Source organism: Syngnathus acus, chromosome 15, assembly GCF_901709675.1.
Source record: "Syngnathus acus chromosome 15, fSynAcu1.2, whole genome shotgun sequence".
Classification (NCBI taxonomy): Eukaryota; Metazoa; Chordata; class Actinopteri; order Syngnathiformes; family Syngnathidae; genus Syngnathus; species Syngnathus acus.
In genome coordinates, this window is record NC_051100.1 from 12,434,515 (window position 1) to 12,459,981 (window position 25,467).

Sequence of the window (25,467 nt, forward strand, 5' to 3'; positions counted from 1 at the left end):
TTTACTGAAAATTCTTGCAGGTTTTCACTGTTTACATTTTTTCCCCCTGTATTACCATCATTTCAAAACCTTATCTTCCTGTAATTCTCATTTCTCGTTCATGAAAGCAGACTGAAAAAAGCTTTTGCAACTATCAGCTTTTACTTTGGAATCAGAGAGGAAATGAAAGAGTGCATTTTGATTAAGTCAAAAGATGAATCAAAGTCAGCAGCCCTAATCTAAAAAAGGTTCAGTAAAATACATTGCTACATAACGATTCTGAGGATTAGTGGGTCAGATGACTGGATTCAGATCTGTTGTGTATACAAGTGTCCTGCAGAAGGCGCTGTGGCCAAATGATTAGGATCAGTTGAACACTGTCAAATTGTTTTAGGAAATTAGAAACACGTATACCATATTCGAATTAAAGTAATTTACAAAGTGTAAAACGTGAGAATTTGCCCGCTGGATTTTTTGATACTGATGAAATGATTTGAGTTAATTTTTAGTTAAACACAGAAAACACATTTGTCTTAAAAATATGGTTATTTAATATTTTTACATTGGACAGACTGTTTACACTTTGTTTCCTTGGTAAACTAACATCTCATAACATCTGTCTTGCAAGGATCCTTACATTAGAAGAGGGGGAAAAAAAAACATTAGAATTGACTGCATTAAAAAAATGTCACTCCGACAACACATTTAGCAAATTTCTAGGGATATGCTGACATTTTACAACAGCAACAATAGGTCCAGCAAAGCCATGCTTAGCGTAGCTTGGCACGTGCAAGCAGATACAAACTCTGTAGATCGACCATCTGCTCAAGTGATGTAATTTTGACAATTTTGCTTAGTCAGGATTTAATCATTCGACCTAAATATCCGCTACGCTAAGAGAGCCTTAAGGAGAACTCTTGATTGAGCTAATAGACTTCACGTTGAGGTTCCTTCTGAAGAAAAGGCTCATGTTCAAGACAATAACAAAAACATGTACAAGAATCTGATTGGACGTATGAAAGCTCAGTGGGAGGAGCCAAAAGCCCCCGCTTGCCTATGCTAGCAAACGAAAACAAGTTAGCCTTTCGCTCCTAATCGTACAGAATTAGGACGATTTACATGACCATTTGGGTAAACTTTGGTTTGTTTTGGGGCTGGGCCATCAATTGAACTTGTCAGGATGATTAACAAACATTTTGGGGCAAATCTTTGTGACAGTTTAACTATCCACATCTTTTAAAATCAAGTAAAAGTATTTAAAACGGAACTACAAGAAACAATAATTTAGCACGGCAAGAAATGACTAATTATGTTGTCAAATGATATAATCCTTGGCCAGCTTTCCAAGGTGTGGGGCTAGCGAGTGAGCCGGACAAACCATGCTGACAGTGCTGGAGTACCTACCGAGCCTTTTTTGACAAACCCAAAGGTGCCGTTTTAGCAGGCACGGACGCGACTGCAGTTGTGACGTCACTCCCAGATAACTACGAAAACGCTCAACATGGCAGCCCCTGAGATTGATGAGCTATTTTTATTCTTATGCCACAAAGGCAGGATTAATCCAAGCACTGTGTTTTCCACTAGTGCTGCTTAACTGTTCTCATCGGTACTGCCTAACACTGTGCACCAATTCGGTTTAACAAGCGTGCGCTCGCTCAGGCAACGCTTTTTGGGGCTTTCTGAATGAGCAAACAGCACATTTCGACAATGCTCTGAGTTTATGAAGGTTTGAAGTGAAGCAGCGCAAGCTCGGGGCATATTTTCAAAGGCAGCTCTCATAAGTTCTTTCTCTTTCTAATATTAACGCTCGCTCTCATAACAGCCGACCACATTTGCTAACGTTGCCTAAAAAATTCTTTGTCTGTCATGTGGGTGTAGCATTTGCTATAAATAGAGTTAAAATGCAGTTGGAGTCTTATCGGCTCCGCCCACTGAGATTTGTCTCCACCAATGAGATGAGGCGAGCAGCTCCGCTTCCCATTTACAAACAAATGAACAACAACAAAAACAGGACGGTCCACATCTCCACGGTGATGACTCCATCGTCTCCCTGCGGCCGAGATACTTTCCCAAGAACAACACAACGAGGAAATTCAAAAAGTACAACGAGGATTTTGGGGGGAAGAGGACAAGTGTATGAACAGGACAGGACGTTGGCGAACAGAGAAAGGAAGTGGTTTGCATTGCTTTCACAGAAAGCGTCACTGGAGGAAGACGAGAAGAGGATGAGCTCCATGACTTGGGCTCGTGTTGTCCTTTTCCCCAAATTGTGTCGGTTACGTTTTATGCCTCAGGTTTTGATGTCCTGCGACTCGCCCATCTTGGCCAGTGTCTTCTTCACTCTCAAGATGGTGAGGCGGGAGGCGGGACTTGCCGACCAGCACTCGCACATCAGCTTCAGCATAGCGCGCAGACACTAAAAGAGCAACACACAGACAGACAGGCACACACACACATATATAGTTAGGTGGCGCAGACTGTTGCCGGGAGGTGGCGCCAGCCAATGGTTGCACCTCGTCGCTGTTCCATCTGTTGGACACGGTGGGGCGCAGGCCCTTGACGCACACCACCTCCAGCATGTCTTCGTAGGACGGGTCCGACGGCACCATGTCGTAATACGGTAGCTGGTACTCCTCCACCATGCCTGCACGCACACAAGGTGAAAACAGGTTGGGCTGGGTGAAGATCCAGAGCTACTTTCTAGGAACCTTATTGGGGCCTGTTTCTTTTTTGCTTTCTTCCTCCTCCAACTAGTCATTGAAGGCACCTCGCGCAGAACGCAAGTGAGAACTTAAAAGAAGAAAAGAAACCTAGCTTCTAAAGATGGAAATTGACAAACACAAAAGTGTGCTCTGCATGTTTTTCTTGAAAACAAGCTGGTACTGTCTGCCGCACGGCAACAGCTTCCGCCTTTCACTCAATGCGTACGCGCTCCTGCAGCTACTTTGGCTCAACACCGGCCAACCGCCGTCGCGGTTCGACGATACACATGCATTCGCCATGTTTCTTTATGATTTTTGAGTTTCGTATTGAGTCTTTGGAGACATATGCGATGACACTACTTGTTCTTACACTGCTAACACATCGAGACAAACAGGGAGTAGGATAGCAAAGGAGACAAGGCAAGGGTGTGTGTGTGTGTGTGTGTGTGTGTGTGTGTGTGTGTGTGTGGAGGGGGGGTGGCTGATGCGTCGGTTCCGAAGTCGAAAATTGGTTTGTAGTTAGATGCAAAAAAATCACGAGAATCCGGTTCGTTTCTCGAAAAGTTCATAAGGATAGATTGATTGATAGAACTTTATTCATCCCACAGTGGGGAAATTTTAGTATAGGCGTTTGTAAGTAGAGGTACCAATGTAAATGATACTCCTCCAAGCATGGTGTGCCGTCCCAACATGGACTGAGCTCAAACGACTGCATTTAAGGTGAACTTTGAAAGCTTATGCCTGGAATTAATAGACACAGACCACGTGGGGGGTGGTCGTTTCGCTGTCTTTACAGTTTGTTTTCATTCGTTTTAGAAAGGGATAATGTCGTTTTGGTCAGGTATGTTTTTGACTTTTTTTTCCCCACCAGTTTGAGTTGTCCTTTTTTGTCAGTTTATCACAAAGTGCAAGACGTTTGCGCAGACATTGTGTCGTACCTCCGGTGACGCAGCGTCGCGCCATCTCCCACACGACCAATCCGTAGCTGTACATGTCAGCCATGAGGTAGGCCTGGAAATGATTCTTCTTCAGGCTCTCGTCCAGGACTTCAGGTGCCATGTAGCGCCGCGTGCCCATACGTGTACTTGGGGGGATGTCCACTTCATTGGTGTCGCTGGAGTAACGCAAAGTAGCCAGAGAGCGGGTTAGAGAGCAGGCTGGGGCGCGCCGTTAATCAAATTTGAGTCCAACCTGTTGAACTTGACGGCAAGACCGAGGTCGGCGATGCAGCAGGTGCCATTCTTCTTGATGAGGATGTTCTTGCTCTTGAGGTCCCGGTGGGCGATGGCGGGTTTGACCTGCGTGCCGTGGATCTGCGTGTGCAGGTGGCACAGGCCGCAGGCGGCCGAGTACGCCAGCCGCAGAAGCGTGGCCGTGTCCAGCGTAGCCGTCTTCAGGAAATCGTAAAGCGAGCCGTTCTCGTGGTAGTCGCTGATGAGGAAGAGTCGCGTGAAGGCGCCCGTGCCCTCAATGTCTGCTGCGATGAACCCTGAAGAAAAACGGATCAGAGTTGTTGTTTTTTTTTAAATGAGTGAACAGATAGTTGTGAAAAAAAAGAAAATCGTTTAAAATCAAAAAGAATATAAATATTTTTAAAATTAGAGAACAGATATTTCTGAAAGAAAATGAAAATCGTTCAAAATCATCATTGCTTACTTCAGAATCAAGAAAAAGATTTGAATAAAAAAAAAAAACACACAATGGAGATAATTCAGGGTTAGGGTATAAACACGCCATAATCAACCGACCGTGATTCCTGACATTAAATTGCAAAAATCCACAAATGACTGACAGTCTATTTAACGGCCACAAAAACAACACCAACAAAAAAAATCCTGGGACAGGAAACTGGCTAAAAATAAAAAAAGGGACCCCTGCCCAAAACCCATGACTATTTGACCCTGGACTGCAAAAATATAAGCATCCATTGCAAACGGCACTACAAAGTAGGGCTGCGCAAAAACACGGCTCATCAATGCTGGCATGTGTGAATGAATTTTTAAGAAGCCTGACAACAGAGCATTGACATGACATAATCATCATCATCTCGAGTCATGAGATTGCGTCTACCGAGAATGTTGTCGTGTCTCACAAGGACGGTCTGGTAGATTTCGGTCTCCCTGAACCAGCTGGCCTCCTCTCGGGTAAAGAACACTTTGACGGCCACTTTCTCGCCTCGCCATCTGCCCAGCCACACCTTGCCGTAGCGACCTTTGCCGATCTGGCGCACCATCTGGATCTGCTTGGCGATGGTCCGATGAACCTTTTGTTTGAAATGACAGGGAAACAAGAAGTAGGTTTGATTCGATTCTATCGAAGCGATCGCTCACTTGTCGCAAGATGGACCGGCGGTGCAGCGTCGCACTCCTACCAAGAGGGGGAGCCCGGAGCCGCTTCCAGAGCTCTGCGATTGGTGGATGAGGTCTTTGAGAGACTCCCCCACGGGGATGAACCCTTCCTGTTCCACGTCTTTATGGTAGCGCTTACGCTCGCTCTGCCACTTGTACCTGACACGCACGCACACACGCCCAAAAATTTACACAGTAAACCAACAATACAAGCACACAGACACACATCATGGTCATGTGACTGAAAGTGAGAAGTGATTGATATCTAGATTTCTGCTTTTAATCAAAATCGAAGAAGAGCAAAACAAACAACAAGCAGATTCCCATGTTGGAGTGACAAGGGCTGACGATAGCAATGTGAAAAGTGTGAGGCAAGCCGCGTGCATTGTTTGCCTGCGTCGCCGAGTATTTGGTGTACCTGTAGTAGCAAACCACGGTGACACAAATGAGTGTGCAGCAGCAGACCGTCATGGAGATGAGGAAGGCCAACCAGTGGGGGCTGCCCTCTGGAAAGCAGGCAGATGAGGCGGTCGCTCAGAGAAGGCCATCGGACAGCCCTGAAGCCGCGACAACAAACTAGTACCTGAAGGATCCTGCGGGGGCAGCGTGGGCTGCAGGTCTCGGTTGCAGAAGTCGCTCGCGCAGCACTCGATGGTCCTCCTGGTCTGAGCGTTGGGGGAGTCCTGGCAATCCAAAGCACTCTTGCCTTACACACTTTCCAACTGTGCATGTGTACGCGCACGCACGTGTACCTTGCACTGGAAGTGTGAGCCTTCATACTTCATGCACCCCGACGTGAGGATGTGTTCGCCGTGCTCGTCCTCCTCGATGATGGCAAAGCACTGACCGTTGGTTCTGAGGATGGACACTTGTCAGCTCACAAGCAAAAAAAAACTCTCTTTCTCCCCTTCTCGGGTTTTCTTGATTTCTCCTGAGAGCATTTGTTGCCAGCACCAACTTGCATGTGGACCCTCACTCAGTTTTTGTCCTAAATGATGACGGGTTTTGTTGTGGACCCTTTATTTCACGACAATGACAAACTAAACGTGTCAGTAGACAAAAGCGTGTTTTGGTGGGAGGGACGAGAGTGGAAGAAAATGTCAGCTGGCTGAAGATGTACGCTCATGCACTTGCTAAAAGGCTGACCAACACTTTCTTTTTATACAAACATTTTTTGAGCACCACCTATATATTTTTGAGCATCACTTATAGACAGGACAAAAATGTGGGCCAAACGATCAAGCGCTCTCATCCAAAAGACTAAGATGGCTGCCTGTTGACAGTAAAGTACCCAAATCTATTGCTGGCAAGACAGAAGACGCGTTCGTCAGCACCTTTCTGTTGGCGGCCATGTTGTTATGTCAGCGCTGCGAAGCGTCCTGCCGAATGAACCAAGCGATTGTCTACTTACCGACAGGTGTTGTTGGTGGCGTCTTCGGGACAGTAGCCTGAGCAGTAGCAGCTGAGGAAACGAGCTGCGTCCTCGGGGGCCACAGTGGAGTCCTCGCCAGGGCGCCCGGCCTCCGCTTTGGCGCCAGTGCCCTGGAGGACGTGGTCCGGATTCTGACCCGCCGCTGCAAAAGCCAGGACAAAAAGTGTTATTAACAGGAAAACAACTGCAAGTGGGAGCAAAGCCGGCCTGTCCGTTTCCGTCCTCCCCGGGACAGTCAGGAATGTCGACGTAAGAAGAGAGACAAGATCACACTTGGAGAGAGGAAACGTAGAAAGCGTGTCTTGTGACCATGAGAAAAGATGACGGTTGACGGAGTGAAGGAAGAGCAGGTTGGTGGCACCTGCTTTGTTCTCTAAAACTAGTAAGAGTCCAAGCACACGAAAAAAGAGCGTTTTGGGAGTTAGCAAGGGAATGACTGAATGTGGCGCCGTTCTGAATTGTTTACTCATTCCCTGCTGCTGAATCACAAGATCGGGATTTTAAGTGGACTTTGGAGAGAGCCATCAGAGTGACGAAAAAGTCCATTTGACAAAATGTGTCCCCCCCTTTTAAAGCTTCCGTATCACGTTTGTAAATTCTAACATTATACTCATTCAGTTGTGGTCTATATAAAGTGGAACAGCGATGCTTTTGTCTGAATTCCTCGTTTTGATAGCATCACAGGTCCTTCTTTTCTACTTGTTCTGAGGTGTGGCTCAGAGCAAGTCGTTTTGGTGCGGTCTCTTTAAATGCAAATGAGATGCTTCACACTCTTTCCTGTCGACGTATGTGTAGTTCTTTAGCCGAGGTAGAGTTTACTTGTGCCGCAAACTTTTTGATTGATTAAAAGATGTCAACGGCAGAAGACTTGTTCATACATACATAACGTAACAAAATAAATCCCCTCACAATATTCATGAACACGTTTTGTAAACAAGCACTGTAAGGAAGAGCGATCCAGGGCGCTTGCTTGGAGCACACACACGTTGAGCTCTTGTTTTGTGAAATAAAGAGCCGGTTACCAAACCCACGTCTTGGCTGGTACTTTGGTAACGCTACGATATAGTTATATACGTAGATCTGTTGGATGGATTTAATGATTTGGAGTGACACGGATGGTTCGTTAAAATTGTTGTTTATATTACATTGATTTGATATATCTAGTCTGACGTCAGCGGCGCACGTATTTATTTATTTTTATTTTTTTAAGTGACAAGACGAAGATTCCGATGGATTAAATGATTTGGAGTGACACGGATGGTTTGATAAAATTGTTGTTTATATTATTGTTATCTGATATATAGTTTATATATTGTTATATGGGCCTGTGGAATAATTTGAACTGCAACTGACAACAAGTCCGACGTCGCACACGCGGCGTTGTTTACAGAAAGGACGACGAATTCGATTGATTGATTTAATGATTTGGAGTGACACAGATGGGCTGATAAGATAAAAGTGTTATTTATGTTATAGTTATTTGAATAACTGTTAATGTTATGTCAAGCCGGTTCTCAACTCCTCGTTTGTGTTTATGTCACATTAGCATACCGAATCGTTTAGCCCAGTGATCCCCAACCTTTTTTGCGCCACGGACCGGTTACGTGTCAGAAATATTTTCGCGGACCGGCCTTTATATAAATAAATAATACATTTATATAACTAAATAATACATTTATATAAATAAATAATACATTTATAATAAATATATGAATACGATGAAATAAAATGATACGACTGGCATAAAAACAAGTATAAACGACATTAAAATAAAACTCACCATTACATTGAATTAGTGGGAGCACTGAGCTTGTTTCTCAGAAACGAGCCGGTCCCATCTAGGCGTAATCGGAGACAATGACACCCGAAGTGGTTAAGGTTTGTCTTTTAATGCAGGATGCTTGGTCTCCATGTGCCGAAGCAGTTTTGAGGGCTTCATTGCCTCGTTAGCTAGCCTGTCGCCACATATTATGCAGAGTGGGCTTGGCGCGTCATAGTCTTTTAAATGCAGCTTTCCTTTTCTTAGAAGTCGTAGCCTCTTCTTCTTCCGTCTCCTCATTGGGCTTTTTTCCCTTTCCGAAGAAGCTTTCCAAACATCTCTGTTTCTTGCTCATTTTTGCTTGCTTTGCGGGCTCAACTGAGGTGACATGTCACGTGACCGAGACGAGCGTCTTGACCTGAACCGACGGATGTAATTGGGAGAGAATCGCCAATTTGTTTATATTTTTCAAAATAAATACTTACTCATTTTTGCTAGCTTTGCGGGCTCGACTGGGGAAACATGTCACGTGACCGGGACGAGCGTCTTGACCTGAATTAATTGATTGTCGATTAAAACTTTTTTTTTTTTTTTTTTTTTTCGTGTGGCTTGGCGGCCCGGTACCAAGTGACCCACGGCCCGGTACCGGTCCGCGGCCCGGTACCGGTCCACGGACCGGTGGTTGGGGACCACTGATTTAGCCTGTTGTTGCTGGTTTATGTCTGTTCTTGGTGTTGGATATTGTCAAATAAATTCCCCCAAAATGAGACTTAAACTGCGGTGTTTTTTTCCTTTTTATTGTGCATTTTATGGCTGATGCGACTTGTACCGTAATTTTCGGACTATAAGTCGCGGTTTTTTTCATAGTTTGGGTGGGGGGGCGACTTATACTCAGGAGCGACTTATATGTGTTTTTTTTTTTTCAAAAAATTTCAAAAAAAAAAAAAAAAAAAAAAAAAAATGAAACCGCGATAAACGAACCGCAATGTAGCAAGGGATTACTGTAATTTGAATTTCAAGTGACGACAGCAGCGCGAAACCATCTGCGTCACTCCAATTCATTAAATCCATCAATCGTCCTTTGTCAACAATGCGTGCGCGCCGCTGACGGCTTTTGCACTTAAAAATATTCCACAGGCCCATATAACGATATATAAATTATATATCAAATAACTATTATATAAGCAATAATGTTATCAAACCATCTGTGCACTCTAAATCATTAAATCCATCGATCAAATTCCTCGTCCTTTGTCAACATCGCCGCGCGTGCGCCCTGACGTCAGCCTCGTCGTTATTCCACAGATCTACTATATAACTATATTGTAGCGTTAACAAAGTTCAAGGAAAGACGTGGGTTTGGTAAACGGCTCTTTATTTAACAAAACAAACTTACAGGCGTGTGGCGGCGTGGACGTCCAGCCACGAAAGGGGACGAGAGCTCCATACGATAGGACCGGGCGTGCGTAGAAGCCATGACCGAGCCCTATGCACCGTCCTCGGACAGCCAGCCGGCTGAGCGCCGGCCCTCGACTTCCATCCACGGAGCTGAAAGGCAGCTCGGTAGAGTAGGACCGGGCGTGCGTAAAAGCATTGTCCGAGCACCATCCACCGTCCCTGGACAGCCACCCGGCCGAGCGCCGGCGCCCGACTTCAATCCACGAAAGTGAAAGTAAGCTGGACGAGTGACGCGCGACAGCAGCGCGACAGCAGCGCGACAGCAGCGCGACAGCAGCGCGACAGCAGCGCGACGCGACGTCGCGCGTCAGCAGCGCGACGGTTGTTTACATAAAGGACAAAGATCGACTCGTCCAGCTTTCTTTCACTTTCGTGGATTGGTGCATAGGGCTCGGTCATGGCTTCTACGCACGCCCGGTCCTATCGTATGGAGCTCTCGTCCCCTTTCGTGGCTGGACGTCCACGCCGCCACACGCCTGTAAGTTTGTTTTGTTAAATAAAGAGCCGTTTACCAAACCCACGTCTTTCCTTGAACTTTGTTAACGCTACAATATAGTTATATAGTAGATCTGTGGAATAACGACGAGGCTGACGTCAGGGCGCACGCGCGGCGATGTTGACAAAGGACGAGGAATTTGATCGATGGATTTAATGATTTAGAGTGCACAGATGGTTTGATAACATTATTGCTTATATAATAGTTATTTGATATATAATTTATATATCGTTATATGGGCCTGTGGAATATTTTTAAGTGCAAGAGCCGTCAGCGGCGCGCACGCATTGTTGACAAAGGACGATTGATGGATTTAATGAATTGGAGTGACGCAGATGGTTTTATTAACGTGTTATTTATGTAATAGTTTTTTGAATAACTCTGAATTTTACGTCAGGGCCGTTCTCAGCTCTTAGTTTGTGTTTATGTCACGTTAGCATAGCTATCGTTTAGCCTGTTGTTGCTCGTTCATGACTGTTCTTGGTGTTGGATTTTGTCGAATAAATTGCCCCCCAAAATGCGACTTATACTCCGGAGCGACTTATATATGTTTTTTTTCACTTTTTTGGGCATTTTATGGCTGGTGCGACTTATACTCCGGTGCGACTTATAGTCCGAAAATTACGGTACTCCGGAGCGACTTTTAGTACGAAAAGTAGTACGGTAGATAAAAGTAGGTAATAGAGAACGGAGAAAAAGAAATTCTTAGAGACTCCAAGTACACAATAAAATGAACATAAAAGCAGAAAAAGTGGATTTTCTATGATATGTCGGGCTTAGACATTGTAGTGAACAGTAGCTAAAAAAACCAACAACAACAACACAACAAACGTAGAGGGCTGGAAAAAGATCCATGTTTACATTGATTCCCCCCCAAAAAAAACGGAAGAAGAAAAGCGAAAGGAGAGGAGCATCTTGATGTTTTTTATCAGTTGTTGGTCTTCTGCCCGCTTATCTCCTAACTTGTCCAATCTGTTCTTCCCTCCAGCTCCTCCTCCTGCTTGGCGCATTCCAGCCTGTGCCTGGACTTGAAGCGCTTTGAGCGGCCTGGGAACAGTCGCTGGAGTACAAACGCCCCATCCCCCCACCAAACAAAGGTCCAAGGAGCAAGGAGCTGTTTTTGGTGGGTTGGGCTCACATGCATGACAGGGAGGGAGCTTGGAAGCGAGAGGAAAATGGAGTCCTCTGTTCATTTCTTTCTTTTTTGAAAGGGCGACTTGACAGCCGCCGGCGCGGTGGTTTTCCAGCGCCTTGCGATCGGTCATTAGCGCACACACGTCACAGACAGAAAGCGGAGGAACGAGCAGGGGCAAAAAAGAAAGGAAGGTCGATTTGATCGAGGCGTCGGGCAGGTTATGATTTGTATTCCTTTACAGGGACCTGGAAATTTGAAATTTCATTTGGATCAAGTGTTGAAATATCGTCTACGACTGAAGAGATGATGTGTTTTTCCTGTGTAATATGCCAATTAGCAGGTGTACTGCACACGCTGTTGAGTTGTTTTGTCACGACAACAATTTTGAATGCATCAGCCAGGGAAGACATGCAGGACGAAAAAGAAGCTGAGGAAGTGTGTGCGTGTGTGTGTGTGTGTGTGTGTGCAGGGGGGGTCTGTACGTCAGTCAGGGTGGAGAGTGAGGTCTGGCAGAGTGCACGCTGCGTAATCAGACTCTTAAAGACGTGCAACTCTACGATAGAAATGAATATTAAAAAGTTGTTTTTGGATACCAACCGGTTCAGGGTGTCCCCCGCCTACTGCCCGATGACGGCTGGGATAGGCTCCAGCCCTCCCGCGCCCCCCGTGGGGACTAAGCGGTTCAGAAAATGGATGGATGTTTTTTGATACGTTCTATAATATATTTTTTCTATTTTGAAAAGAAAAGAAAATGAATAGTATTGATGAGGAGGTCCATAAAGAACCGACTCAAAAAGGACAGTTGTCCAGAATGTAGTTGGTAAGTTAAAACGGACTCGTCTTTGTTTGCCAATAGGCCGCGCTCTTTTGAATAAAAGCGATTCTTGTTTTGCGCATAAGCACGTGTGTCAATATGGACGCACATTATTTAGTGTTATGTAACTTAGAGGTGCACAAAGCTTGATACGGATGTCAGCCGCCCGAGTGATATAGTGCCCGGCGTGGACATTTGTGGCTTGTTCAGTGCGAAATGAGCTCTCTTCAAGGGAGCAACTGAGGGATATTTCCGGAGAACAATGACTGTTGGGAGCATTCTGTGCCAGCGCTGTGTCATACAGGAAATGGTTCATGTGCAAAGAGGAAGCCGGAGCGCCAACAATCGGTTCAACAGCTTCCTGCGGCGGCGCAAGGCCAGTGAAAGTTTGCCGGAGCCACAATATGTCCGCCGTGGGAACAGTGCTCTCAGTGCTCTCAGTACGTTAGGGAATTTGCCCGGCGATACGTTGAGGTCAGAGAAGAAGGTTTGCTGAAGGCGCAGATTGCATCAGCCACGCATTCAAAGCAGCAGATAGAAAATATCAGACAAATTACAAAACTCCTGGAACGGGACCCATCAGTCCTCGGCAACTTTTGACACCAAATGTCGAAAAAACTTTGCCTCGGAGCTCGAACAAAGCTTCGGAATCTGACGTAACTCGTGCGACTTTTGTAAAGAAAACGCCCGACCCGGTGCGTTGGTCATACCTTCTGCTCCGAGGACCAGCAGCAGCGCGGCGGTGGCCAGATGCAGCAGGAGCACTCCCATCCTGAGGCGCGACTCCACGGACGCTCGAACAGGCCGGGGGACGGACGCTTCCGCCGGTCCCAATGCAACTTTGGGCTCCGGGGGCTTCCTGGCAGATGTTTGCTTGCTCACAAGATGAGAAGAAGCTCCTCTGGTTCGATGTCTCTTTGGGCTCGGAACGCTGGGAACACACAACAGTCCAAGTAAGATGGCGGCGCGTGCACACGCTGCGGCCACTCTCTGTCCCGAACGGTGTTTTGTTTTGTCGTTTAATGTGGGTTTGTCCGCCAGTTTTGTGTGTTCGTCTCGTCGTACCGGGTTGTGCTTCAAGTGCGGCGGGCTGGTTCTGCTCGACATCGGCGAAAGCGAGTTTTGTGGCGATCTGCACTTTGAAGCGGGGACATTAAAGGCGCTCGGTCTGCGCCGTCCTGGAGCGTCGCCGGACTCGCCTGCTATTCTTCCCCCGGTTGGGCGTCCGGGCCTGGCTGGCGGCCACCCCAGCTCGCCCGGCCGTGCCTTCCATTCTTCTGGCGGACGTTCGATCGCTGGACGTCAACATGCCTGCTGAGTTCTGCGGACCGGACAGTGCGTGGCTGCTGTGCGTCTGGAGCGGATGGCGCGCTATCGGGCGGACCGGGCCATTGTACGAGGGGGAACATCGCGTGGAGGTGGACTGTGCGTCTACATCCGTGAAGAATGGTGCCGGGACTTTGTTGTGGGATGCCAGCACTGCTCGCCACTGGCGAAGTTTGTGATCTCCGGGCTGTTGGGGTCCTGAACTCTCTCCCCGTTGTTTTACTTGTGTGTTAATCGTGTGCTGTGTCTCGTCACCGTGGGATAGGGGGAACGGTATTTCGGTTTCTTTGTGTGTCCTAGCATGAAGGAATTGACAATAAAGCTGACTCTGACTCTGACTCTGACTCTGACAGTCACATGTAGATTGCGTGTCAAGAGGTGTGGAAGGAATGGTGACTAAAGACAACCAGCTTGTCAATAGCCGACTTGGAAACGGCACACGTGACCCTAAGAAGGCTGCTTCAACTCAAAATGCTTGACTTCCTGGGTCTTCTAAGGAGTGGTGCACTTTTTCAGGGTCAACTACAGGACTGTCTCAGAAAATTAGAAAATTGTCAAAGTCTGCTTTATTGTCAATTTCTTCACGTCAAGACATGCAAAGGGATCAAAGTTGCGTTTCCTACTATCCCATGGTGGAGACAAGAAATATTACACCCAATTGGTCCACAGACAAACAAAACATTCAAGTAAACAATACAAAAGGTAAAAATAACAAGGCACATACAATGAATAAATAAGAGCAACTTGGTTGAAATGGTGCAATTGTGCATACAGCAGACAGTCAGTATAATAACGCAAAAGTACAAGTGGAGTAGTGCAAGTGGAGTAGTGCAAGGCAGCCATCGTGGCCCAAAAGGCCAGGGCGTTATGCAGCCGAGGGTGGAGAGAGTTCAGGATCCTAACAGCCTGGAGTATGAAGCTGTTGGTGAGTCTGGTGGTGCAGGAGCGCAGGCTTCTGTACCTCTTCCCAGAGGGCAGTAGATCAAACAAAGTGTGAGCGGGGTGACTCACATCACTCACAATCGTGGTCACCTTGCGGGTGAGGTGGGAGTTGTAAATGTCCTTCAGGGAGGGGAGTGAAGCACCAATAATCCTTCCAGCTGTGTTCACTATGCGCTGCAGGGCCTTCCTGTTGTATTCAGTGCAGCTTCCACCCCACACAGCGATACAGCTGGAGAGGATGCTCTCAATGGTGCCTCGGTAGAATGTGGTCATGATGGCTGGTGGAGCACCTGCTCGCCTGAGTTTCCGCAGGAAGTACAGGCAGCGCTGAGCTTTCTTCGCCAGTGATGCAGTGTTGGTGGTCCAGGAGAGGTCTTCACTGGTGCTGCTCACTCTCTCCACCACAGCACTGTCGATGGTCAGTGGCAGGTGTTGGGTGTGACCCTTCCGGAAGTCAACAACAATCTCCTTGGTCTTGCTGACGTTCAGCAGGAGGTTGTTGTCCCTGCACCACGTGGTCAGAAGGTCGACGTCCAACCTGGATTAAGTCTCGTCGCCCTTGGTGATGAGACCCACCAGAGTCGTGTCGTCAGCAAATTTCACGGTGCGGTTGTTGCTGTAGGTTGCAGTGCAGTCATGCGTCAGCAGGGTGAAGAGCGGACTGAGCCCCCGTGCTCAGCGTGATGCTGCTTGAGATATTGTCGCCAACACGTACTACTTGAGGCCTCTGACAGAGGAAGTGATAAAGTTCTTTATTTTCTGTAATGCAATTAAAAAAACAAAAATGCCATACATTGTGGATTCATTACAAATCAACTGAAATATTGCAAGCCTTTTATTTTTTTAATATTGCTGATTATGGCTTACAGCTAAAGAAAACTCAAATATCCTATCAAAATATTAGAATATTGCCTCAGACCAAGTAAAAAAAAAAAAGATTTATAACAGCAAAAAAAAAATCAAACATTTGAACATGTCCATTAATGCACTCAGTACTTGGTTGGGAATCCTTTTACATGGATTACTGCATCAATGCGGAGTGGCATGGAGGCAATCAGCCTGTGGCATTGCTGAGGTGTTATGGATGCCCAGGATGCTTCAATAGCAGCCTTTAGCTCATTTGCATTGTTGGGTCTGGTGTCTTTCAGCTTCTTCTTCACAATACCCCACAAATTCTCTATGGGGTTCAAGTCAGGGAAATTGGCAGGCCAATTGAGGACAGCAATGCCAAGGTCAGTACACCATTTACTGGTGGTTTTGGCACTGTGGGCAGGTGCCTGATCATGCTGGAAAATGAAATCATCTCCATAGAGCTTTTCAGCAGACGGGAAGCATGTAGTGCTCTAAAATCTCTTGGTACACAGCTGCATTTACTCTGGACTTGATGAAACACAGTGGGCCAACACCAGCAGCTGACATGGCTCCCCAAACCATCGCTGACTGTGGGAACTTCACACTGGATTTCAAGCAACTTGGATTTTGCTCCTCTCCAGCCTTTCTCCAGACTCTGGTGCCTTGACTTCCAAATGAAATACAAAACTTGCTTTCGTCTGAAAAGAAGACTTTGGACCACTCTAGAACTGTCCAGTACTTCTTTTCCATAGCCCAAGTCAGACGCTTCTTCCGTTGTCTTGAGTTCAGAAGTGGCTTGACCATGGAAATACGGCTATTGTAGCCCATTTCCTGGACACGTCTGTGAACAGTGGCTTTTGATACCCGGATTCAGTCCACTGTCGTTGAAGCTCCCCCAAATTCTGGAAGCGACTCTTCTTCACAATGCTGTCAAGGCTGCGGTCATCTCTCTTGGTTGTGCAGCGTTTCCTGTTGAACAGCTTGCTCTTTGAGAAATTTCTTTTTGTGTCTTACCCTCCTGATGGCGGGTGTCAATGATGGTCCTCTGGACAGCAGTCAGATCAGCAGTCTTCCCCATACTTGTGATTTAGTTTACTGAACCAAGCTGAGTGTTTTTCAAGGCTCAGGAAACCCTTGCAGGTGTTTCGAGTTAATTAGACCATTCAAGTGATTCGTTGAATACCTTTTCATGATATTCTAATATTTTGAGATAGGATATTTGAGTTTTCTTAAGCAATATTAAAATGATAAAAGGCTTGCAATATTTCAGTTGAGTTGTAATGAATCCAGAATGTATGACATTTTTGTTTTTTTAATTGCATTACAGAAAATAAAGAACTTTATCACAATATTCTAATTTTCTGAGACAGTCCTGTATATTGATTTATTAGTTTAATGGAATATGTGAGAAAGGGGTAGGAATCTAAAAAGCTCTGCTTCCTTCTACTCCTTTTTGAGCATTATTTTAATTTTTGCGACTTAAATATGGCACTTTAAAGTGTTATTTATTGTATTTTATTTTTGTTATTTTCTTCCTCCTTTTATGTTTCAAATATGTTCAAAATAAAGACTCATCATCAGCATCATCAACTCATGATGGACAAATTTCATGTTGTCAAGGCAAACTGGCTTCCTGAAAACCACAAAATCCTTCATCCAAATCAAAATGGCAGACTTCCTGTATCTTATGGCCATGGCTCTTGAGCCGTTTTTTTAAATGGGTCTGTTCAAGACAGACATGGCAACCGTGTTTCATGTTGCCAAGTCAAACTTATTTTGAGTCATCAATGCAGTATGTTAAACGCGGGTGGACTTAATGCTGGTTTTCTTGTTCCTCCATGCTGGTCTGACTGCAGTGAACAGGAAACACATGTTGAGAACCCAGAAAAATCAATGATTTGTCCAAGATGTGCAATTACAGGCGCAGCTTTAATAGCCACGCATGGCAATTGGGGGGGGGGGTCATACGTGTGTGCGTGTTAGAGAATTAGTGGCAATGTCCAGCCAGTGTCTTTCCATTTGCCAGGGCGGGACAAAGCGGTCAGACCTGTGACCCACTTTTCACACATCTTTGGCCGCGGGTGGGGGGTGGGTTGCATGAGTGTGCGCACGTGACAGAGAGAGACTTCCCACTTTAAGGAGAACATTGGACAAGCATCCAAATGCCGCGTGTTTGTTTGGGCTTGTGAATGCACAACAACACGGCCAGATAAGACAGAGTGGCGCAAAAATTACACACACAGGAGTGCAGACAAGACGAGGCAGGTTGAGGAGGGGCCGTGCGGCCAAACAAGAAGCCCGCGACAGCTCCCGTAACTTCGGCTCGACCTTCTCCAGGCACCCGTGCTACGCTCGCTTCCCACGGAAAAGAGCAGCACGACATCACGTGCGCGCGCGGTATCTTCTCCATGAGTATAAGTCAAGCAGGTCATTGAAAGACGCATCCCAAAAATCAGACAAGACGAATGCCGCGGTGGTTGGACTGAAAGCATCCGTTGTTTGGGAGGAACCCGCACAGCCTTACAAGCAGGCAAGCATCAAGCCATGAGCACCACACTCGCACCCGCCAAAGACTCAAAACTGTCCAATTGCTCAAAACCTACTTGCCATCTGACTGATGACTAAACTATATATAGCGCACTATGCCCAAATCTTGCTGTGATCCAATTGGAGAGTAGCGAATGGTGATGGGAGTCTATTGGAAGGCCTCTAAAAGTCAACTTGTGCCTTCTTCCAGGCTTCACAGAGCAGCCAGCATCCACCGGGGTACCTCGTACATCTCGTCGCCCAGAGAAATTCTAAAAGTGTTCGGACGACGAGAAAATACAAAAGTGTTCTGATGACATGGCTCGAGGGACCTGGGGATGTTTTTAATGAGAGTCACCACCATAGTAACAGGTCTGCCCCAGAGTCATACTGTTGCCTTTGTCGTCCGGTGCAGCAGTCAAACAAAGCCGGCGTGCTGTAAGCCAGCGATATGATCATAAACCACGCACGGCGGCAGCACCAGAAAAATATCCCTCCAACATCACCAACAGGTTTTACAACATTTGTGGCTGATCGTGGCCATCCTTTAATTTAAAACATGAAACATACATACGTATGACACATGATATGATTTTAAACACGTTTGTCGAGTTCCTGCGTGTGCCCTCAAAACTCCGACATGAATTCAACAGCCGAACGTGACTTTGCGTCGGCCATTCTTGAAACATTGGACACTGTCTCGGCAAAGCTGCTCTACACCAACAATATGGAGGCCGGATGCGGCAAACTATAACCTTGCTCCAACACCGTGCGCGGAGTAGCCACATGGTTTCCATCCACCGAATCACCTCAGAAGCTGACGCCAAGCCTCTGGGTCAACACGACATACGGTGGTCCATTTGCAAGTGCGACTGGAAAAACGGTCAAAAGTTGTCAAAGTGCCAAGACGAAATTTCTAATTAGCTTCATCTTGAGTTTAGTTCAGTTTGTCATCAGACGGTGTGATTTCATTTCATTAGCACCCACAGCAAATAACATGCAAGTGCTCCTAGGGTCCAATTCTTGCAAGCATCTGATGTTGGACCGCTGCAATTCTTTTTTTCATGAATTGTATTCAGCCCTCTATGGCCTGAAATGGGGCCTGAGATAAAGAAAAGGGATGCACAAGATCATCAAACAGTAAACAGCGACAAAATCTACACCATTGCATTCCATCATTCAGCTCAGGGGTGCCAAACTCATTTTTTTCACGGGCCGCATTGTAGTCATAGCTTCTTTCGGAGGGCCATTAAGACGGTCAACCCAAATAAATGTATGAGCACCTCATGTTATTTCCAGTAAAAGCTACAAAACAAACTGACAAATAACTCATTTTCAAATCAGACGAGTAAAAACTGGTCAAATAAAAAAAAAAAAAAGTCGTTAAAAGTGAAGACAGTTTGCAATTCTAGTAATGAGACACGAATTTGATGCACAATTTGTCTTCGCGGGCCACTTAAAATAATGCGGTGGGCCGTATCTGGCCCCCGGGTCTTGAGTTTGAAACCTGTGATTCAGCTCAATGTTTCTGCTTAAGATCTTTTCGCAAGGAACTCTGACATGCTTTTCTACTGAAATCACCCCTACTTGAAAATGTGAGTGTGTGTGTGCGGGGGGGTGAAGACATATGGGAGTGATTTGGACGGCAGACGGCTGCCTCTGAAGGTCTTTGAGTGCATTTCGAGTCACAACGTCGAAAGTTCCACTCAATGACTTATTTGATTTGCACATAGAACGCAACATTTCTTTCAATAAAAGCTGCCCCACCACAATGGGCATTCATTCACTCAAGACCGATAACCGCTCCCTTCTCTGATAATGTGGAGTAGGTGAATGATATCGTCTGTGATTCCCGCTGGATAGTTATGGATTCGAGCCAACAACGGGCCAATCAAGAGGCCGCAATTAGAAAGGCGGGAAGTGTACCGATTGGCCAGCCCTGCCTCATTGCTGAGTGAAGGGTTCACCTCATCAAAGGCCAGAGAGGTGAGGGTTGGGGGAGGGTGGCGAGGGAGCTGATCTGACACGTTTTTATGTGACCACACCAAATCCTGCCGACGTTAAGTACTATTGTGAAGCCTACTCGAAAACATGACTGTGTGTTTGGATTGTGTATTGCATTTGTGATTTGGCATTTGCAAATTCCTCTTTTCTAACCTACAGCGCGTTATTGGCAAATAGAAAAACTCAGTAAATTTTGGCAACACTTCGTGGTATGTTTATGCTTTAAAGTACAACCATAAGAAATTCTACTGCCAATGAGGAGACAGCCACCAATTTGCAATTTACCTGAGCGCCGTGTCCGTGCGTGAACCACGATGCTGCGAGGCTCCATGGGAGAAGCAGGTCACATCAGAGCAAACTGTCAGGACGAGAGCAACACAAAGACGGAGTCATGCTTTTTTTCCCAAGTTACACATTACATCAAGTTACTTGCTGCTTTCCGTGAAGAAGACGCGGCAGGAGGAGGAAGTGGAGGAGCTGGGTGGCGGCCATCGTTTTGTTTTTATAGAAGAGAATAAAAGGAGCTCACACTCGGGGGTGCATATGAAAGTCAAAACAGAAAGCAGCTGCCTCTCATTTATTTCTGGAGGGATCAACTGCTCCACTACAATTTTTTTCTTCAATGCAAATCGACCAACTGCTTGAACAGCAAACGCAGGCAGACAATGATTGACACTGCAAAGTTCATCAGGCACCCCTGCAAATAAAAGCCAGTCCGATTCTTCCGTTTTGAGCAAGTGCCGATGGAGTGCGCACGCCTCAATCAGGCCGGCCAGCATTTACATGCGTTCAATTCGCCATTTCTTTTCAAAACAAAATTGGGAAATATATGTATGTAGGCAAAAAAAGGTCTGTAAGAAAGCATGATAACGATCAGAAAACATCCTGGAATGGATTTGTGTCCTCTCCCCGGTGGTGAAATGGTTCCATTCTGGTCACAATGAAAGAGAATGACGGAGACAGGTGACGCAAAAAAAAATAAAATGTGACTGACAGCGGTCACACGACTGCCGCCAGCGTGGCGAGCGCGTCTGAATTATTCACCGCATTCGAGTATTTAAAGGCCCAATCGATAAGACTAACAGTCGACATGAAGTACCTGGCCAAACATGCAGGCAGCGTGTCACAAAATGTAGGATTCATGCTAAAAGATGCTCGGCATGACGATTTGACCTTTGAATGAGCATTACGGTCACATTGAAGCGCCTCGGAGAAGAGTCATTGGTTGCTACCATCCGGAATGTGCCGCAGCAGCAAAGCAAGGAGAAGGCACATGAGACACTCAACAAGGAAGGCAAACGCAGCGGCGGGAAGAAAGCGAAGCTAAGAAAAATACTTTTACATAGGATGCCTTTTGAGCACCCTTCAAACATGATAAGTGAATGGAATGACAACAGTGATTTTTACACACACAGGGAAATTTAAATTCAGTATCAGATCAATCTACTGAATACAAAAGCGGAAAAAGCAAGCAGAAAAAAAAGGGGCCAAATTCAAAGAGAACCAAATTGAAGTCACCGTCGTGCTAATAGTCCAAAGGTACGTGTTTCCCCAACTTCTACTAGCACATGACATCTTGGAGCTATCCATCCATACATCCATCTTGGAGTGCTCAATTGGCCTACAAAGCATGTTTTTGGGATGTGGGAGGAAACGAGTGCCTGGAGAAAACCCACGCGGGCATGGGGAGAACATGCAAACTCCACACAGGGAGGTCCGAAGGTCGAATCAAACCTGCACCCTCTGAACTGTGAGGCGGACGTGCTAACCAGTGCCTCACCGTGCCGCATTATTTATTTATCCCCCCCCTCAATGGAACCGAATTGAAGCATGCTGGGAAAATGAGGTGGGTTCATTGCCACCATTGCTGCGATCGCGCTTGCTCATTTCAACTTTGTCTTCATTTTGCTTGCTGCCGTTTACAATTTCCAAACTGTTCCTTCAAATTTCTTTTGGCCACACTCGCTCTCATTTTTGCTCTGCGCTTTCATTGCTACGGTGAACATAGATTGCGTTTTCTCTCTCTGTGGTACAGTGTGAATACTCTAACAAAATCGCGTCCACATTTCCCGTCTGTGGTACGGCCCTCAAAATTTCGTTTGGTCTTTTTCCCCATGGCAAGCAAACTGAGCGTATTGTGGACCCTCAAGCAACACATTGTGGTCCTAAATTCAGAAGCACTTCTTCAAACGTTCAGAAAAAAATGTGATGAAGAAGCTGATGATCACCACCATGACCCTATGCTCCATTTGAGGGAGGAGGAGGAGGGGGGCATGTTTTCCTCCCCAGCCCAGCCACTCTGTCTCCACGCTCCTCTGGGATGGGGGAGGAAATAGGGAAGAAAGCAGACAGAGTGCTGGAGATGTGAAACCCGATCTCCCTTCTCCTCCTCCTCCCTCTGCTACGCCAGCTTGCCGGAGCGCCTCCAGACTGGTGAGTAATGCGATCCTGCAGCCCGCGGCATTGGATGCTCTCCAAGAAAAGGCGGCCCAGAAAAGAAGCAGCAAAAAGAGCAAAGAAAACGGGAAGCAGGAATGACCCCGACAAGGAGTAGAAAAGACAGAAGAGGAGGAGGAGGGCTTAATGCAGGGAAAACTACGGCAATGCACATGGAAAACGTAAAGTGTTGCTTGGCAACAGTGGCCCAGTTTTGGGATCACCCAAACGTAGGCAGCAAAGTAAAACACAACTGGCAAAGCAAAAACTATCCATTAAAGTCAAGAACGAGAGCAAGTGACCACACTGGAACGACGGTGCAACTGTTTATCCGTCTGTCCCAGCCTCCTTTTTATAATGATTCATTAGCTCGAGTCTTGCTTATGGCACAACATAAAAGTCAGCTTGTAGCACCGCACATGCGCTCATGCGCGGAGATTCTTTCCTTTCGGAGTGCGATATAAATACTTATGTATGAACGCTCTGTATGGAATGCGCAGCTGTCTGACACACCGCCGCAACGACAATTCCCTCGCTTAGTCGTGCTCCGAATGAAGCGACCTTAATGGAGCTGTCGCAATCCTTAACTCAAGGTATGTCGCCCTTGAAATACGAGTTATTATGGCAGTCCTTTCTCAAACGGCACTCTTGTTTTAGTCTTTTCTGCCAATGGATGAGATCAAGAATCCAGTCAGTGCATCAGTCATGTTTCAAAATAAATAAAATCATCTTAGACTCTAAAATGTACATGGAACCAACTATGATCATCAAATTAATGGACAACTATTTGGATGATCATTGCATCATTTAGAGATCTTGTTGGACATAAACATGTTGGGCTTTCAGTCACTCAACGGTAAGTGTTGTACAATTTCTGTTTCCCGCCAAGAAAGCAGACTGCAATTTTATGACCAATACTACGGTAACAGAATCATCATCCATTTATGTCAACTTGAAATAATGTCCTGTATGATAAATGAAAATGTGTTTATTTATCCAATCAACAATTTACAGGAGAACTAATTGACGCATTAAATGATTATTAGAATAATGGCTTTCTGCAGACCCACAAAATTTTGAACCTTTGAATCGGAAACCAATGCGCGCAACACTGTTAGCTAATGGTAATCTGTGCCAACATAACTACAACTCCGCTTACCTCTTAGCTTTAACATTGTCTAAGCCTACCTGACCTCATCACTGTCTTAGAATCAAAGTGTGGCTTTTGGTTGTCTAAACTCGCCCCACTGCGTTGTCAGGTGGGCATAATTCCTAATGGCTCGCTCAGACACGTTTCCACAAATGGTCAGATAATTTAAGATTTACTTGGCACAATTTGATATTTGATGGGTGACCAGGCACTCAAGACAGATTAAAAAGGCCCGTTCACATTATTTAACCCCTTACAAGCCTTTTTTAGATTTAAAAATTTCATGATTACAATTTAGTAGTTGAGGGTAAAACAATGACGAAATACACTATCCTGTTTTGAATTCTTGTTTGGGTACATGCTCTTCAATTTTTTTTTCCGTGTAAAAATCAAAGTTAATAATAGGCTTTCGGGTCCAATTTAGCCATTCGATTTGGGACATTTTACCAATAAAAAACGCATCATTTGTCAATTGTCTTCTGTTAGCGCACGAGCTAGCATTGCACAATATTATACTGCCTGAGTTCCGTGGTGAAGATGTTATTAATTATCGCGTCGATGACAAAGACTTTGTGTTTGGAGAAAATGAAGACCAAAAGTTGAGCTAAACGTAAGCTAGCAGAGGAATGCGGGTGAAGAATTAGACAACTGGGGAGTGAGTTAAATGCTGGATTAACATCCAATTTGTTCGTTGACGTGTTCATGATATCTAGTAAAGAGATTTTCGTGAGATTACAATATAAGACAGAAAACCATTTTAGCTGTTCAGAAGAGGAAAGTTTAAGGTAACTTTTTTTCTCCGACGGCAACAGTAGGGATCCGTCTATCACCTGGCAACAACACCCAGGAAACTCTAAGTTGCGCGAGGTTTCGAGTGACTTTGTGGTTTCTTTGCTAAATCAAACGCCCATTAGTCCAGCAAACATTAAGAATGGACAGATACTGTGTTTAACACGCTAACTTGTGGGACTTGAACAGAAGAAACATATTTGGTAACCAGATTGGTTGTAAACACGAAAGCGCGTCTCCCAATTCTGCTCCAACAAATAGACTTCGACAAGTCGAAGCGCAGAAAGGGGGGGGGACTTGACGATTATTGCCTTTACCTTTTTCGTCGCATGTCATCGACGACTGATTCGCTCGCTTTCTCTTTTTGGGGTGATTTTTCTATCAGTGGATCCAAAGTCCAAAATTCCAAAGAGAACCGAAGAAGGACGAGGCGTGAATTTCCTGTCTTTTCTGCGCTATTACAGCAAAAAGCGAGTGACTGAAGCAGCTACTGCTGCTGCTGTTGTTGTTTCTCCTCCTCCTTCTGCTTCTCCTTCTTTTCGTTCGCTCGCTGTCTGGCTGGTTGCGCGTGCGCGCGTGGTTAGGAACCCACCGGCAGCCATCTTGCGTTGCCGCTCGCTCAGCGCACCCAGCTTAAATACGGATGATTTAGGTGACTTGAGCTTGTGTCGCTCTGAGCTTTTTCCTGGCTCTGCATCTTTCCATCCACCTGCATCCTTGCACGAATTTCTAGTTAAAAGCAGTTAAATGCCAGGTCCGCGCATACATTCAAATTAGGAGAGGCATACAAATTCGAGTGGCACTGGAACTTGCCCCCTCTCTCTCCACTGTCAAGGCCGTTTTGTGATTTCGCATCCCTTCCCACTACCGCTGTCCATACACTGTTACTATGACAACATGGCAACCCCAACCACTTAAAAGCTGGACCTGCCAATATCGATCCATGTTAATTCACGGTGGACAGGAGCGTGGGCAGGCGGTGGGGGCTATGAGGGCGTAGGACGTTTAATGGCCGATTATTAAATAAGTGCTCTACAGACCCTCTTCCGTCAGGACAGAGACGAGCAAGAAGCCTTTTAAGTCCTCCTCCTGCAAGATTCGATTTGAGCTGAAAGCAGAGGAACCTTCTGGAAGATGAAGATGAGATGACTTCATCCCCCGTTAGGAGGATTTCCATGGTTACCGTTGGCCTCCAAGTCACGCTTTCATTTTATACTTGAACATGCTGGACGCAAACGGGACACTACATTAGGTACAGCCAAACAAACAATTCTAATTTTACAAGGATAATACTTGTGATGGGCACTGTCAGACAGATA

The 25,467-nt window shown here is 45.9% G+C and overlaps 1 protein-coding gene across 2 annotated transcripts; it reads right to left on the reverse strand.

Annotated features, from left to right (window-relative positions):
* Window positions 1-120: 120 nt before the first annotated feature.
* On the reverse strand, window positions 121-24,698 carry LOC119134901 (bone morphogenetic protein receptor type-1A-like). 2 transcript variants are annotated; one of them, XM_037272133.1, is made up of 13 exons: window positions 24,466-24,698; window positions 20,059-20,131; window positions 12,834-13,054; window positions 6,441-6,603; window positions 5,782-5,884; window positions 5,613-5,712; window positions 5,448-5,532; window positions 5,053-5,188; window positions 4,752-4,944; window positions 3,873-4,170; window positions 3,620-3,795; window positions 2,493-2,623; window positions 121-2,395 (listed from the first exon to the last, which is right to left on the reverse strand). In XM_037272133.1, exons 1-13 carry the CDS (start codon window positions 24,482-24,484, stop codon window positions 2,270-2,272), a joined length of 1,824 nt encoding a protein of 607 aa, XP_037128028.1. In that variant the 5' UTR covers window positions 24,485-24,698; the 3' UTR covers window positions 121-2,269. The 2 variants fall into 2 exon arrangements, with proteins under 2 accessions (XP_037128028.1, XP_037128027.1); XM_037272132.1 differs by having other exon boundaries at window positions 5,448-5,535; window positions 24,466-24,697.
* Window positions 24,699-25,467: the final 769 nt, after the last annotated feature.

Bases quoted from the DNA above. Each gene is read 5' to 3' on its own strand.
- LOC119134901 (XM_037272132.1), bottom strand. The intron at 5,536-5,612 runs GTACTAGTTTGT...CCTGCTTTCCAG, and splicing joins GCCCCCGCAGGATCCTTCAG to AGGGCAGCCCCCACTGGTTG. The intron at 5,189-5,447 runs GTACACCAAATA...CGTGCGTGTCAG, and splicing joins ACCGTGGTTTGCTACTACAG to GTACAAGTGGCAGAGCGAGC.